Consider the following 15,408-nt stretch of genomic DNA (forward strand, 5'->3'; position numbering starts at 1 on the left):
CGTCCATGTTGCTACAAAAGTTGGGTATTCATCCTTTCTGATGGAGGCATAATACTCTATCCCCAGGGGTACAGGTCTGTGAATCACCAGGTTTACACACTTCACAGCACTCACCAAAGCACATACCCTCCCCAATGTCCATAATCCCACCCCCTTCTCCCAAACCCCCTCCCCCCAGCAACCCTCAGTTTGTTTTGTGAGATTAAAAGTCACTTATGGTTTGTCTCCCTCCCAATCCCATCTTGTTTCATTTATTCTTCTCCTACCCACTTAAGCCCCCATGTTGCATCACCACTTCCTCATATCAGGGAGATCATATGATAGTTGTCTTTCTCTGCTTGACTTATTTCGCTAAGCATGATACGCTCTAGTTCCATCCATGTTGTCGCAAATGGCAAGATTTCATTTCTTTTGATGGCTGCATAGTATTCCATTGTGTATATATACCACATCTTCTTGATCCATTCATCTGTTGATGGACATCTAGGTTCTTTCCATAGTTTGGCTATTGTGGACATTGCTGCTATAAACATTCGGGTGCATGTGCCCCTTTGGATCACTACGTTTGTATCCTTAGGGTAAATATCCAATAGTGCAATTGCTGGGTCATAGGGCAGTTCTATTTTCAACATTTTGAGGAACCTCCATGCTGTTTTCCAGAGTGGCTGCACCAGCTTGCATTCCCACCAACAGTGTAGGAGGGTTCCCCTTTCTCTGCATCCTCGCCAGCATCTGTCATTTCCTGACTTGTTGATTTTAGCCATTCTGACTGGTGTGAGGTGATATCTCATTGTGGTTTTGATTTGTATTTCCCTGATGCCGAGTGATATGGAGCACTTTTTCATGTGTCTGTTGGCCATCTGGATGTCTTCTTTGCAGAAATGTCTGTTCATGTCCTCTGCCCATTTCTTGATTGGATTATTTGTTCTTTGGGTGTTGAGTTTGCTAAGTTCTTTATAGATTCTGGACACTAGTCACTAGTCCTTTATCTGATATGTTGTTTGCAAATATCTTCTCCCATTCTGTCAGTTGTCTTTTGATTTTGTTAACTGTTTCCTTTGCTGTGCAAAAGCTTTTGATCTTGATGAAATCCCAATAGTTCATTTTTGCCCTTGCTTCCCTTGCCTTTTGCGTTGTTCCTAGGAAGATGTTGCTGCGGCAGAGGTCAAAGAGGTTGCTGCCTGTGTTCTCCTCAAGGATTTTGATGGATTCCTTTCGCACATTGAGGTCCTTCATCCATTTTGAGTCTATTTTTGTGTGTGGTGTAAGGAAATGGTCCAATTTCATTTTTCTGCATGTGGCTGTCCAATTTTCCCAGCACCATTTATTGAAGAGGCTGTCTTTTTGCCATTGGACATTCTTTCCTGCTTTGTCGAAGATTAGTTGACCATAGAGTTGAGGGTCTATTTCTGGGCTCTCTATTCTGTTCCATTGATCTATGTGTCTGTTTTTGTGCCAGTACCATGCTGTCTTGATGACGACAGCTTTGTAATAGAGCTTGAAGTCCGGAATTGTGATGCCACCAACGTTGGCTTTCTTTTTCAATATCCCTTTGGCTATTCGAGGTCTTTTCTGGTTCCATATAAATTTTAGCATTATTTGTTCCATTTCTTTGAAAAAGATGGATGGTACTTTGATAGGAATTGCATTAAATGTGTAGATTGCTTTAGGTAGCATAGACATTTTCACAATATTTATTCTTCCAATCCAGGAGCATGGAACATTTTTCCATTTCTTTGTGTCTTCCTCAATTTCTTTCATGAGTACTTTATAGTTTTCTGAGTATAGATTCTGTGTCTCTTTGGTTAGGTTTATTCCTAGGTATATTATGGTTTTGGGTGCAATTGTAAATGGGATTGACTCCTTAATTTCTCTTTCTTCTGTCTTGCTGTTGGTGTAGAGAAATGCAACTGATTTCTGTGCATTGATTTTATATCCTGACACTTTACTGAATTCCTGTATAAGTTCTAGCAGTTTTGGAGTGGAGTCTTTTGGGTTTTCCACATATAGTATCATATCATCTGCGAAGAGTGATAATTTGACTTCTTCTTTGCCAATTTGGATGCCTTTAATTTCCTTTTGTTGTCTGATTGCTGAGGCTAGGACCTCTAGTACTATGTTGAATAGCAGTGGTGATAATGGACATCCCTGCCATGTTCCTGACCTTAGCGGAAAAGCTTTCAGTTTTTCTCCATTGAGAATGATATTTGCGGTGGGTTTTTCATAGATGGCTTTGATGATATTGAGGTATGTGCCCTCTATCCCTACACTTTGAAGAGTTTTGATCAGGAAGGGATGCTGTACTTTGTCAAATGCTTTTTCAGCATCTATTGAGAGTATCATATGGTTCTTGTTCTTTCTTTTATTGATGTGTTGTATCACATTGACTGATTTGCGGATGTTGAACCAACCTTGCAGCCCTGGAATAAATCCCACTTGGTCGTGGTGAATAATCTTTTTAATGTACTGTTGAATCCTATTGGCTAGTATTTTGTTGAGTATTTTCGCATCTGTGTTCATCAAGGATATCGGTCTATAGCTCTCTTTTTTGGTGGGATCCTTGTCTGGTTTTAGGATCAAGGTGATGCTGGCCTCATAAAATGAGTTTGGAAGTTTTCCTTCCATTTCTATTTTTTGGAACAGTTTCAGGAGAATAGGAATTAGTTCTTCTTTAAACGTTTGGTAGTATTCCCCCGGGAAGCCGTCTGGCCCTGGACTTTTGTTTGTTTGGAGATTTTTAATGACTGTTTCAATCTCCTTACTGGTTATGGGTCTGTTCAGGCTTTCTATTTCTTCCTGGTTCAGTTGTGGTAGTTTATATGTTTCTAGGAATGCATCCATTTCTTCCAGATTGTCAAATTTATTGGCGTAGAGTTGCTCATAGTATGTTCTTATAATAGTTTGTATTTCTTTGGTGTTAGTTGTGATCTCTCCTCTTTCATTCATGATTTTATTTATTTGGGTCCTTTCTCTTTTCTTTTTGATAAGTCGGGCCAGGGGTTTATCAATTTTATTAATTCTTTCAAAGAACCAGCTCCTAGTTTCGTTGATTTGTTCTATTGTTTTTTTGGTTTCTATTTCATTGATTTCTGCTCTGATCTTTATGATTTCTCTTCTCCTGCTGGGCTTAGGGTTTCTTTCTTGTTCTTTCTCCAGCTCCTTTAGGTGTAGGGTTAGGTTGTGTACCTGAGACCTTTCTTGTTTCTTGAGAAAGGCTTGTACCGCTATATATTTTCCTCTCAGGACTGCCTTTGTTGTGTCCCACAGATTTTGAACCGTTGTATTTTCATTATCATTTGTTTCCATGATTTTTATCAATTCTTCTTTAATTTCCCGGTTGACCCATTCATTCTTTAGAAGGATGCTGTTTAGTCTCCATGTATTTGGGTTCTTTCCAAACTTCCTTTTGTGGTTGAGTTTGTTCTTTGGTTTCTATTTCCTTGTTTTCTCTTCTCCTGCTGGGTTTAGGCCTTCTTTGCTCTTCTTTCTCTAGGTCCTTTAGGTGTAGGGTTAGGTTGTGTACTTGAGACCTTGCTTCTTAAGAATGTATTGCTTGTATTGCTATATACTTTCCTCTCAGATTTGCCTTTGCTGTGTCCCAAAGATTTTGGACAGTGGTGTTTTCATTATCGTTTGTTTCCATGAATATTTAAAATTCTTCTTTAATTTCCTGGTTGACCCATTCATTCTTTAGTAGGATGCTCTTTAGCCTCCATGTATTTGAGTTTTTCCAAATTTTCTCTTTGATTGAGTTCTAGCTTTAGAGCACTGTGGTGTGAGAATATGCAGGGAATAATCTCAGTCTTTTGGTACCACTTGAGACCTGATTTGTGACCCAGGGTGTGATCTGTTCTGGAGAATGTTCCATGTGCACTAGAGAAGAATGCGTATTCTGTTGCTTTGGGATGGAATGTTCTGAACATATCTGTGATGTCCATCTGGTCCAGTGTGTCATTTAAAGCCTTTATTTCCTTGTTGATCTTTCGCTTAGATGATCTGTCCATTTCAGTGAGGGTGGGGGTGGTAAAGTCTGCTACTATTACTGTATTATTATTATTATTTAAAATTTTTTATTTCTTTTCTTTTTTTAATTTAAATTAATTTATTTATTTTCAGAAAAACAGTATTCATTATTATTATTTTAAATTATTTATTTCTTTTCAACGTAACAGTATTCATTGTTTTTGCACCACATCCAGTGCTCCATGCAATCTGTGCCCTCCCTAATACCCACCACCTGGTTCCCCCAACCTCCCACACCGCTCCCCCCCGCCCCTTCAAAACCCTCAGGTTGTTTTTCAGAGTCCATAGTCTCTCATGGTTCACCTCCCCTTCCAGTTTCCCTCAACTCCCTTCTCCTCTCCATCTCCCCTTGTCCTCCATGTTATTTGTTATGCTTCACCAATAAGTGAAGCCATATGATAATTGACTCATTATTTTTTATGTGTTTCTTTGATTTTGTTATTAATTGGTTTATATAATTGGGTGCTCCTATGTTAGAGGCATAGATACTTAAAATTGTTAGATCTTCTTGTTGGACAGAACCTTTGAGTATGATATAGTGTCCTTCCTCATCTCTTATTATAGTCTTTGGCTTAAAATCTAATTGATCTGATATAAGGATTGCCACCCAAGCTTTCTTTTGATGTTCATTAGTATGGTAAATTGTTTTCCACCCCCTCACTTTAAATCTGGAGGTGTCTTTGGGTCTAAACTGAGTTTCTTGTAGACAGAATATTTATGGTTTTTTAAAAATTTATTCTGATATGCTGTGTCTTTTGATTGGGGCATTTAGCCCATTTACATTCAAGGTAACTATTGAGAGATATGAATTTAGAGCCATTGTGGTGCCTATAAAGTGACTCTTACTATATATTGTCTCTGTTCCTTTCTGATGTACTACTTTTAGGCTCTCTCTTTGCTTAGAGGACCCTTTTCAGTATTTCCTGTAGGACTGGTTTGGTGTTTGCAAAATCTTTTAATATTTGTTTGTCCTGGAAGCTTTTTCTCTCTCCTTATTTTCAATGAAAACTTAGCTGGATATAGTAATGTTGCTGCACATTTTTCTCATTTAGTGCTCTGAATATATCTTTCCAATCCTTTCTGGTCTACCAGGTCTCTGTGGATAGGTCTACTGCCAATCTATTATTTCTACCATTGTAGGTTACAGATCTCTTGTCCTGAGATGCTTTCAGGATTTTCTCTTTGTCTCAGATTTCTAAGTTTTATTATTAGATGACAGGGTGCTGACCTATTTTTATTGATTTTGATTGGGGTTCTCTGTGCCTCCTGGATAATGATGCCTGTTTCCTTTCCCAAAATTAGGTAATTTCTCCATGATAATTTGCTCCAATAGAACTTCTTCCCCCTCTCTCTTTCTTCTTCTGGGATCCCAGTTATTCTAATATTATTTTGTTTTATGGAGTCACTTATCTCTTGAGTTCTCTCTTCATGATCCAGTAGTTCTTTATCTCTTTTTTTCTCAGCTTCTTTTTTCTCAATCATTTAGTCTTCTATATCACTAATTCTCTCTTCTGCCTCATTTATCCTAACCTCATTTATCCTAGTAAAAACCTCCATTTTTTAAAAAAAAAAACTTAAATTTCTTTTCAGCATAACAGTATTCATTGTTTAGCAACATGGACAGGTCTAGAAGAGATTATGCTGAATGAAAACCTCCATTTTAAAAAATTTTTATTTTTTTAAAATTTCTTTTATGCATAACAGAATTCATTGTTTATGCACCACACCCAGTGCTCCATGCAATACATGCCCTCCATAATACCCATCACCTAGCTCCCCAACCTCCCACCACCCCCCACCCCTTCAAAACCCTCAGATTGTTTTTCAGAGTCCATAGTCTCTCATGGTTCATCTCTCCTTCCAATTACCCTCAACTCCCTTCTCCTCTTCATCTCCCTATGTCCTCCATGTTATTTGTTATGCTCCACAAGTAAGTGAAACCATATGATAATTGACTTTCTCTGCTTGACTTATTTCACTCAGCATAATCTCTTCCAGTCCTGTCCATGTTGGTACAAAAGGTGGGTATTCATCCTTACTGATGGAGGCATAATACTCCATAGTGTATATGGACCACATCTTCCTTATCCATGCATCTGTTGAAGGGCATCTTGGTTCTTTCCACAGTTTGGCGACCGTGGCCATTGCTGCTATAAACATTGAAGTACAGGTGGCCCTTCTTTTCACTACATCTGTATCTTTGGGGTAAATCCCCAGTAGTGCAATTGCAGGGTCATAGGGAAGCTCTATATTTAATTTCTTAAAGAATCTACACACACTTTTCCAAAGTAGAGCCTCCATTTTTTTTAAATTGCAACTCATTAATAGCCTTTTTGATTTTGACTTGGTTAGATTTCAGTTCTTTTGTTTCTCCAGAAAGAGATTCTCTAGAATATTCTATTTTTTTGAGTCCAGCTAGTATCTTTATAATCATCATTCTGAACTCTAGTTCTGACATTCTACTAATGTCTGTAGTGATTAGGTCCCTGGCAGTTGGTATTGCCTTGGGTTCTTTCTTTTGAGGTGAGTTTTTCCATTTTGTTATTTGTCCAGAGAAGAATAGATGAATAAGAGAACAAAATGCTAAAAGGGAACAACGGCCGCAGAAAAATACACACTAAACAAAACAGAAGAGTCCCAAAACTGGGGGGAAAGAAAGGGGAAAAAAATATGAATATGATCAAGCCAATGAATGCCACACAGTGCCACACTCTAGATTTTGGTTATATTTTGGCCTTTTAGAAGAAAGTGCCTCCCAAAATTTTAAAGAAAGAAAAACATACACACACACACACACACACACACACACACACACACACATACACACACACACACACACACAACACACAACATAAGGTTAAATACAACGAATGGATAGAATATAATGGTAAAAATGAAAATGAAATAGATTTTAAAAGAAATTGATAAGATGGTAGTTGAAAAAGGATAGAAGAAAAATTAAAAAATAGGAGAAAAAGAAAGAAATGAAGAAAATTAAAAATTAACTCTGAGGGCCGCCTGTGTGGCTCAGTGGTTAAGCCTCTGCTTTCAGCTCAGGTCATGATCCCTGGGTCCTGGGATTGAGTCCCGCATTGGGCTCTCTGCTCAGCAGGAAGCCTACTCCCCGACCCCACCTGCCTCTCTGCTTATTTGTGATCCCTCTTTCTGTCAAATAAATAAATAAAATCTTAAAAAAAAATTAACTCTGAAAGACTAAAGAATCATGGGAAAAAAAGCCCATGAATTCTAAGTGCTATATTACCCTAGCACTGGTGTTTTGCAGTTCTGTTTCATCAGTAAACTTGGTCTTAGCTGAAGGTTCTTGCTGACCTTTTCAGGGAGGGGCCTGTTGCAGTGATTCTCAAATGTGTTTGCCCAAGGTGGAGTTGTACCACCCTTGTCAGGGGCCAGGCTAAGCAATCTGCTCGGGTTTGCTAGGGGTAGCTTTTGTTCCCTGAATGCCTTCTGTACAGCTTTGGAAGATGGGAATGAAAATGGCGGCCTCTCAGTCTCCCACCTGGAGGATCCAAGAACTCGGTACCCTACTCCTCAGTGCACCCTCAGAGGAAAGCAGTCTGTCCTCCTGTTTCCCTGGTCTCCGGCAGTACTCTATGCTCACCCAGACTGTGACCGAGCATTTCTATCTCTGGCACACAGCCCCATTTGGAGTCTCCAAACCCAGCAGATTCCTGCAGCACACTCCCACGCCACTCCTCCTAGAGGAAGATTGAGGGATTCTCTTAGATCTGTCACTTGTGGGATCCCTGCTTGAAGAGTAATGGCCCAACTTTGCCTTGGATCAAGGTTTATAGCAACCCCAAGCTGTGAACCCACTCCTTGGCTCCATCTTTGCAACTGGCTTCCCCTTCTGATACCTGGGAGCTCTGCCACACTCAGGCACCCCTGATCTTTCTGTGCCACCAAGGGTCCTGAGACCACACTATCCCAGCAAGGGCTCCAACCCCTGCTTAGCCTCTGGAGTGACATCCCTCAGTGGAGCAGACTTCTAAAATTTCTGAGTTTGTGCTCCATTGTTCTACAGCTTGCTATGCTCTGGCCTCTCTCCCTATGGTCTTTCTTTCCATATATCACCTCAGATTCATATCTCCACACATCCTAGCTTTCAGAAAGTGGTCACTTTTCTGCTCATAGAATTGCTGCTCTTCTGTACTTCGATCTCCTGTTGAGTTCATAGGTGTTCAGAATGATAATTCTAATATATAATGATAATTTGATAATTATTTAACTGAATTCCTGGGATAGCAACATTTAGGTCTCCTACTCCACCATCTTGTGCTTCCTGTTGGTGAGTGATTTTTTTAAAAAAATGTGTTGTTGGATTAAGTTTGCTAATACTTTATTGAGGATATTTACATCTATGTTTATCAGAGATATTCAACCAGTTTTGTTTTTTGTGTGTGTCTTTATCTGGTTTTGGTATAACAGTTATGGGGCCTCATAGAATGTATTTAGAAGCTCTACTTATTCTTCTATATTTCACAACAGTTTGAGAACAATAGGTATTAACTCTTTAAATGTTTAGTAGAATTCACTTGTGAAGCTGTCTAATCCTGGACTTTTGTTTGTTGGGAGGTTTTTTTTTTTTTTAATTATTCATTGGTAGTAATTGGTCTGTTCTAATTTTCAGTTTCTTCCCGAGTCAGTTTTGGAAAGTCATGTGGTTCTAGGAATTTATCCATTTCTTCTAGGTTGTCCAATTTGTTGGCATATAATTTTTTGTAATAATCTCTTATCATCTTTTGTATTTCTGTGGTGTCAATCATTATTTCTTCTTGTTCCTTTCTAATTTTATTTATTTGAGTCCTATCTTTTTGATGGGATCTGGCTAAAGGTCTCTAAATTTTATTGGCCTTTTCAAAGAACTTGCTTCAGTTTTTATCAATCTGTTCTATTGTTTTTTTAGTCTCTATATCAATTATTTCTGCTCCAATATTTATTATTTCCTTCCTTCTGCTGGCCTTGGGCTTTGTTCTTCTTTTTCCAACTCCTTTAGGTGTAAGGTTAGGTTGCTTATTTGGTACCCTTCTTGTTGTATTGCCTGCATTGCTAAATCTCTTTCCTTAGATGAGTTTTTGCCTGCATCCCAAAGATTTTGGACCATTGTTTTCATTTCCATTTGTCTCCATGAATTTTCTTATTTCCTTTTTGATTTCTTGGTTTACCCATTCATTGTTTAGGAGCATGATATTCAGCCTCCATGTATTTGTGTTCTTTCCTTATATTTTCCTGTGATTGAATTCTAGTTTCATACCATTGTGGTTGGAAAAGATGCATGAAATGATTTAAGTCTTTTTGAATTTATTGAGACTTTTTGTGGCCCACCACCCGAGTTATTTTGGAGAATGCCCCATGTGCACTTGAAAAAAATGTATTCTATTGTTTTGGGATAGTATGTTCTGTATATATCTGTTATGTCCATCTTGTCTAATGTGTCATTCAAAGGCATTGTTTCCTTATTGATTTTCTTTTTTTGTAGCTCAGTAAATTTTTAATCACCATCTAGTTCAAAGTATAGAACATGTCCAGCATCCCAGAATGTTCCCTTCTGCACTCTTCCCCACCCCGCAAAAGATAACCATTATTTTCTATCACCACGGATGACATTTGCCTGAGTTTGAACTTTTATATGAAGGGAATCATGTGTCCTTATTGATTTTCTGCCTAGATTATCTATCCATTGATGTAAGTGGAGTATTAAAATCTTCTATTATTAGAGTATTATTATCATTAGTTTCTCCTTTTATTTTTCTTCATATTTGCTTTATGTATTTAAATGTTTTAATGTTGGGTATATATATATATATATTTACAGTTGTTATATCCTGTTGTTGGATTAATCCTTCTATGTAATCCCCTTCTTTGTCTCTTGTTAAGTCTTTGTTTTAAAGTCTGTTTTGTGTGATATAATTATTGCTATTTTTTTTCTTTCTTCCATTTCCAAGGTAAATGTTTTTCCATTCCTTCATTTTCTGTCTGTATGTGTCTTTGGACTCTTATAAACAGCACATAGATTGGGCCTTTTTGTTTTTTTAATCCTTTCTGCCACCCTGTGTCTTTTGATTGGAGCATTTAGACCATTTACATATAAAGTAATTATTGCTATTATTACTAATTATATTATTAGTACTAATATAGTACTAATATACTATATAATTATATAATATAGTACTAATATATATAACATAGTATATTATAATATAATATAGTACTATATAATATAGTACTAATATACTAATTATATTATAATACTAATTATTATAATACACTAATATATTAGTATATTAGTATACTAATATACTATATAACTATATAATATAGTACTAATATATATAATATAGTATATATTATAATATAATATAGTACTATATAATATAGTACTAATATACTAATTATATTATAATATACTAATTATATTATTACTAATTATTGCTAATTATATAAAGTAATTATTACCATTTTATACTACAAGAAAACAATATTAAAATGAGGGGCGCCTGGGTGGGTTAAAGCCTCTGCCTTTGGCTCAGGTCATGATCCCAGGGTCCTGGGATTGAGCCCCGCATCGGGCTCTCTGCTCCGTGGAGAGCCTGCTTCCTCCTGTCTCTCTGCCTGTCTCTCTCCTGCCTCTCTGCCTACTTGTCATCTCTGTCTATCAAATAAATAAATAAAATCTTAAAAAAAATAAGGCATATTTATTTATATTGTATCTGCATAGAAAATTAAAAAATTTTAGGAGAATAGCAACTATGACATAGTCTGTATAATGTAATCATTTTAAAGACATCAAAACCATTATATGTATATGCATTTGCTTTTTTAAAATAGATAAGTTCCTTAAATGTTAAAAAATGTAAATAACCAGTTAATGGTTTTGTGACTAAAATATATTTAATACTAGTGAGGACTGATTTAAGAACTAACTCACTCATCCAATTCTAAAAACTCTTCTTTTCTGGGGTGCCTGTCTTGGGTGCATCCAAGTCTTGGTTTTGGCTCAGTAATGATCTTAGTGTTGTGAGATGGAGCCCTACTGAGCATAGAGTCTACTTGCTACTTTTTCTCCATTTGTCCCTCCCACCATGCTTTCTTTCTCTCTAAAAAAACAAAAAAACAAAACGAAAAACAACAACAACAAAAAAAACAAACCCCAAAACTCTTCCTTTCTTTACACACTTACTGAAGTCTGTCAATTATCCTGTAACATGCTGGGAATGAAAAGATAAGATCCTCTCCTCATCCTCAAAGGGCTTCCACTCTGGGGGAAGAGACAGACACATAATAGACTCACCTCAAAAAATGTAAGTACAATGATGAAATTTATTTTATTTTTTAGGGTATTTTAGATGCATTATGAAGGACACATAGCACAGCCTGAAGATGTTTGGAAGGCTTTCTAGTGGAAGTGTTGTCTGAATCAAATCTTAACAAAAGAATAGGGGTTTGACAAGTATAGCTACATATTCAACCTCTAATACATTGCAGTAGTAAGATACGTGTGAGCTATTTTATACAAAATACTTTTTGTTCCTTCTTTAGGTAATGAGTTCAGTTGAATCACTGAAATATTAGTGCTGAATTAAGACAAAACTGTAGTAGATAGTTCAAACTTGTCCTTAATAGCCTCCCAAGTAAATTTTATGATTCTTTTCCCACCTTTTTTTGATCCCTCTACTTACCTTGAAATATAGTCCTATCCAATTGCACAATAACACTTTCAGAGAGATATCTTTTGGTCTTCAGGTGAGGGTTTTCTTCTTTTTAGGCTATAGCATTTTAAAAAATATTTTTTACTTTAATTATTTAATTGCTTGTTTTAGACTTGGTAGGGTATAAATACAAAGGAATTTTAATTTTTCTCACCACTTCTACTTCAAATATTTTCTGATGTTCAATTTTCTCCATCTGTGATTAATACCTTGGGCCAATGTGGTAGTTTTCTGATTATCTTTAGCATTAATACAGGGTTTTATTTATCCAGATCTGGAAGGTCTAAAGCCAAAATTTTAATTTTTTTTTATCCAAGTTAAAACTTATTCCTCAAGACTGGGTCTGACTCAGGCTTGATGTATTTCTTTTCCTCTGCCTTTTTACTCCTCTTCTCCCACATGACTACGCTGCCTTTGTTTACTCTAGGTTCCAGGTAGGAGAAAAGTAAAGGTGAAAAGCTTTTCCTTGACTGATATTGTTGCCCTATTATTTGACAGAAATTTGTATGTTGATTTTTCTCTCATGGAGCGCTTTTTTTGGTGGTGGTGTGGGGTGCTCTCTAAACTGTAGTTCTATGGTATAGGTAATTCTTCATTGATTGACTACTTAGGACTTCTTTCATCCCTGGATTCTGGTGATGCACACCATATAGACTCACTTTTGGGGTTGTTTTATTCTCCAAGTAGTGCTTTTGGGTGAAATCCCTTTCAAGATGGTCTAAGTTTGTTACTTTCCATAAGCCCTAACTAGGCTAAAGGTGAGTATTCTATATTTGCTCTGTTACAGGTGGGAATTCAGTTTGCTTCTGTTATGGCCCATTTTCTTTGTGGTAATTACATACTAACAACTCACCAAATATATTTTTCCTCATGGCTTATACCAAACTTCCAGTCTCCCCTTGTATACAGTTGATGAGGGTAATGAGTAAGAACTGTGAAACCGAAGTTACCAATAGTGTACCAATATTGTACCAATATTGATGTGTGGGGTGTCTGCCAAAATCCAATAAAAGGTGAAAGATTTGTATGATCTGTAGGAAAACCAGAATATTCTGCCAAAAATCCAGGACAAAAGGCATTTTATGTGTTATGTGTCTTTTTGGCAAAACATTAGACAGCCATATAAGCAAATAACCAACATAATTAATATCTTTTAACAAAGTTGTATGGACAGAAATTGCATACTGAAAAAGTCTAAACTTTCCTGGAAATAAATATTAAGATTTTTAAGAGTTATTTTTTTCTTTGTAAGGGGAGGAAATCTCTTTCCATGGAAACACATTTGTGAAACTATAAGTGCATCAAAATACAGTAAAAAACATGATGAATTTTGCCTTGCAACACAGGACCATCATGGTTATGAATAAAGCCAAGTCCATTTGGGTTGAAAGAAGAGGATTACTGTTTGACTTTCAGAAAATGAATCACTGTTTTTGACAAAACCTTTTCACAAAGGTTGGATTATTTTCATTCCACAAATGACCTGACGGAGGGCAAATTTCATGTCCTTGTTGCGTAGGCTATAGATGATGGGGTTTAAGACTGGTGTCACTACAGAGTATATCAGTGTGATGATCTTATGCATAGCAACGGAGTCACCAGATGTGGGACTCACATACATCACCATTATGGTTCCATAGAACAAAGACACTACAACTAAATGGGATCCACAGGTAGAGAAGGCTTTTTGCCGCCCAGCTGAAGAAGGAACCTTAAGGACAGCTCTGAGCACCAGGGCATAGGACCCAAGAATGTACCAAATGGTGGTAATGATGATAAGAGAGCTCACAGAATGGAATACATGCTCTATGATGGGTGCAGGGGCACAGGACAATGCCATCAGTGGGTCCACATCACACAGAAAGTGATCAATAATGTTGGGACCACAAAAGGGTAGTTGAGAAATGAAGAAAATAGTAATTGCATGTCCAAGGAAACCAGTGAGCCAACAAAGAGACACCAGAGTGACACAGAGCTGCCCAGTCATAATGGAGGGATAGTGCAGTGGATGGCAGATGGCCAGGTACCGATCATAGGCCATGACACAGAGGAAGAAGCACTCAGTTGTGCCCAGTGAAAAGAAGAAGTAGAATTGAGTGAAGCAACCAGAGAATGATATGGTCTTGGTTTTGGAAAGAAAATTGACCAACATGTTGGGGACTGTGCAAGTCACATACCAGATTTCTAGGAAGGAGAAGTTAGCCAGGAGCACATACATAGGGGTATGGAGCCGATGGTCCCATCTCACTGCACAAATGATGGCTGTATTCCCAGTTAGAGTCAAGATATAGATCAACAAAATCATTGAGAAAAGGGTGATCTGTATTTTCCAGGGACCAGGAAAGCCCAACAAGATAAACTGTGTCACAGTAGATATCCCTGACTTATTCATGGTATCCAGACTGTGGAGAGAAGACAGATAGATAGTGGTAAGTCACTTTGCTACTGAAACCTTTGAAACTTTTCTTAGGACAGGCAATTTGAGTGATCAGACAAATGTATTAAAAATCCTACAACAAGACTTGAATAAATCCTGCTCTGTTCTGAGTGAGCCATTTCGTCCTGATTCTTTGTAAATGTACAATTCTAGGCTGCTTGAACTATTTGTGCCCACTGACAATCAGTTAAATTTCACCTTTCTTTTGGTAGAAAGAAATACTTGAGTTAGAGGCAAAAAGGGTTTGTTTTATATTTAATTTTTTTCAGTGAAAGTTGTTCATATATAACAGTGCAGTTCACTTCAAAATGTGAGTACACATATGCTATCATTTAAAAATAGGTGTGTATTTGACACATTCTATAGATTTGAGTGGTTTAAACTTTCACATTATTACAGTTTCTCTCCCTGTCAATCTCCCCCACAATTTTCTTGAGCTGTTTCCATTACATTTATTTTCTCTCACCTTTTCATGATGCTGGAAGAAAATCAACAAAGATATCCAGATAGTAAACTCTTACTACTATTTCTTAAAGACGTTTACATTGCACTAAAGCTCATTTACAATTTTGTATTTAATCCTTTGTTTTTAGCCATGTAAAGTCACTATAATTCACCTAATGATTAATTTCACACGATAATTTATCATGTTTCATGTCCATTTAAAATATCTCATTAAAAATCAATATAACATTGGCAGCATATTGGGGAAGAAAATGAAAATCACCAGGAGATTGTCTTCTAAAGCTCTTCTCATTGCTGTCACAAATCTTTCTTCAAGTTCACTGTTTGGAAGATTTTACTTTAGTTTACAATACTCCCAATTCTGATAGAAAACAAGACTTGCCCTTATTCCCTTTACAACATCATCACCAAAGATGTCTTTTTTTTTTTTCAAAGATGTCTTTTTAAGAATCAAATACAACTCAGAGAAAAGAGTACAATGGTAGATTTCAGAAAATTTTTAACAAGATATTTCCTTAAAATTTTCCTTAAAAACAGTTTTGATAGAAGTGGTGTGTATAGAATATTTATAGTACTCACTGAACATAATCAAATGGAAAAAATCCTTCTATTTAGTGAGGTTATATTAAGTAATATAAATGTACTTATAATGAAGCAGTTGTTGCAGTTTCACTAAATGAATAATGCATAAAGTGAACTATTAACCTATTCATCTAGAAGCAAACATAATCTTCCTACTGGACTGGTTAAGTCAAA

The 15,408-nt window shown here is 36.7% G+C and overlaps 1 protein-coding gene across 1 annotated transcript; it reads right to left on the minus strand.

Annotated features, from left to right (window-relative positions):
- Nucleotides 1–13,197: 13,197 nt before the first annotated feature.
- On the minus strand, nt 13,198–14,178 carry LOC116589925 (olfactory receptor 11H7). The gene has a single exon (XM_032341661.1). The coding sequence runs from the start codon at nt 14,140–14,142 to the stop codon at nt 13,198–13,200; it is 945 nt and encodes a 314-aa protein (XP_032197552.1). The 5' UTR covers nt 14,143–14,178.
- Between the last annotated feature and the right edge of the window lie 1,230 nt (nt 14,179–15,408).

Source organism: Mustela erminea, chromosome 5 (genome assembly GCF_009829155.1).
Source record: "Mustela erminea isolate mMusErm1 chromosome 5, mMusErm1.Pri, whole genome shotgun sequence".
Classification (NCBI taxonomy): Eukaryota; Metazoa; Chordata; class Mammalia; order Carnivora; family Mustelidae; genus Mustela; species Mustela erminea.

Coding starts and splice junctions, on each gene's coding strand:
- LOC116589925 (XM_032341661.1), bottom strand. CDS start 14,142: ATGAATAAGTCAGGGATATCTACTGTGACACAGTTTATCTTGTTGGGC.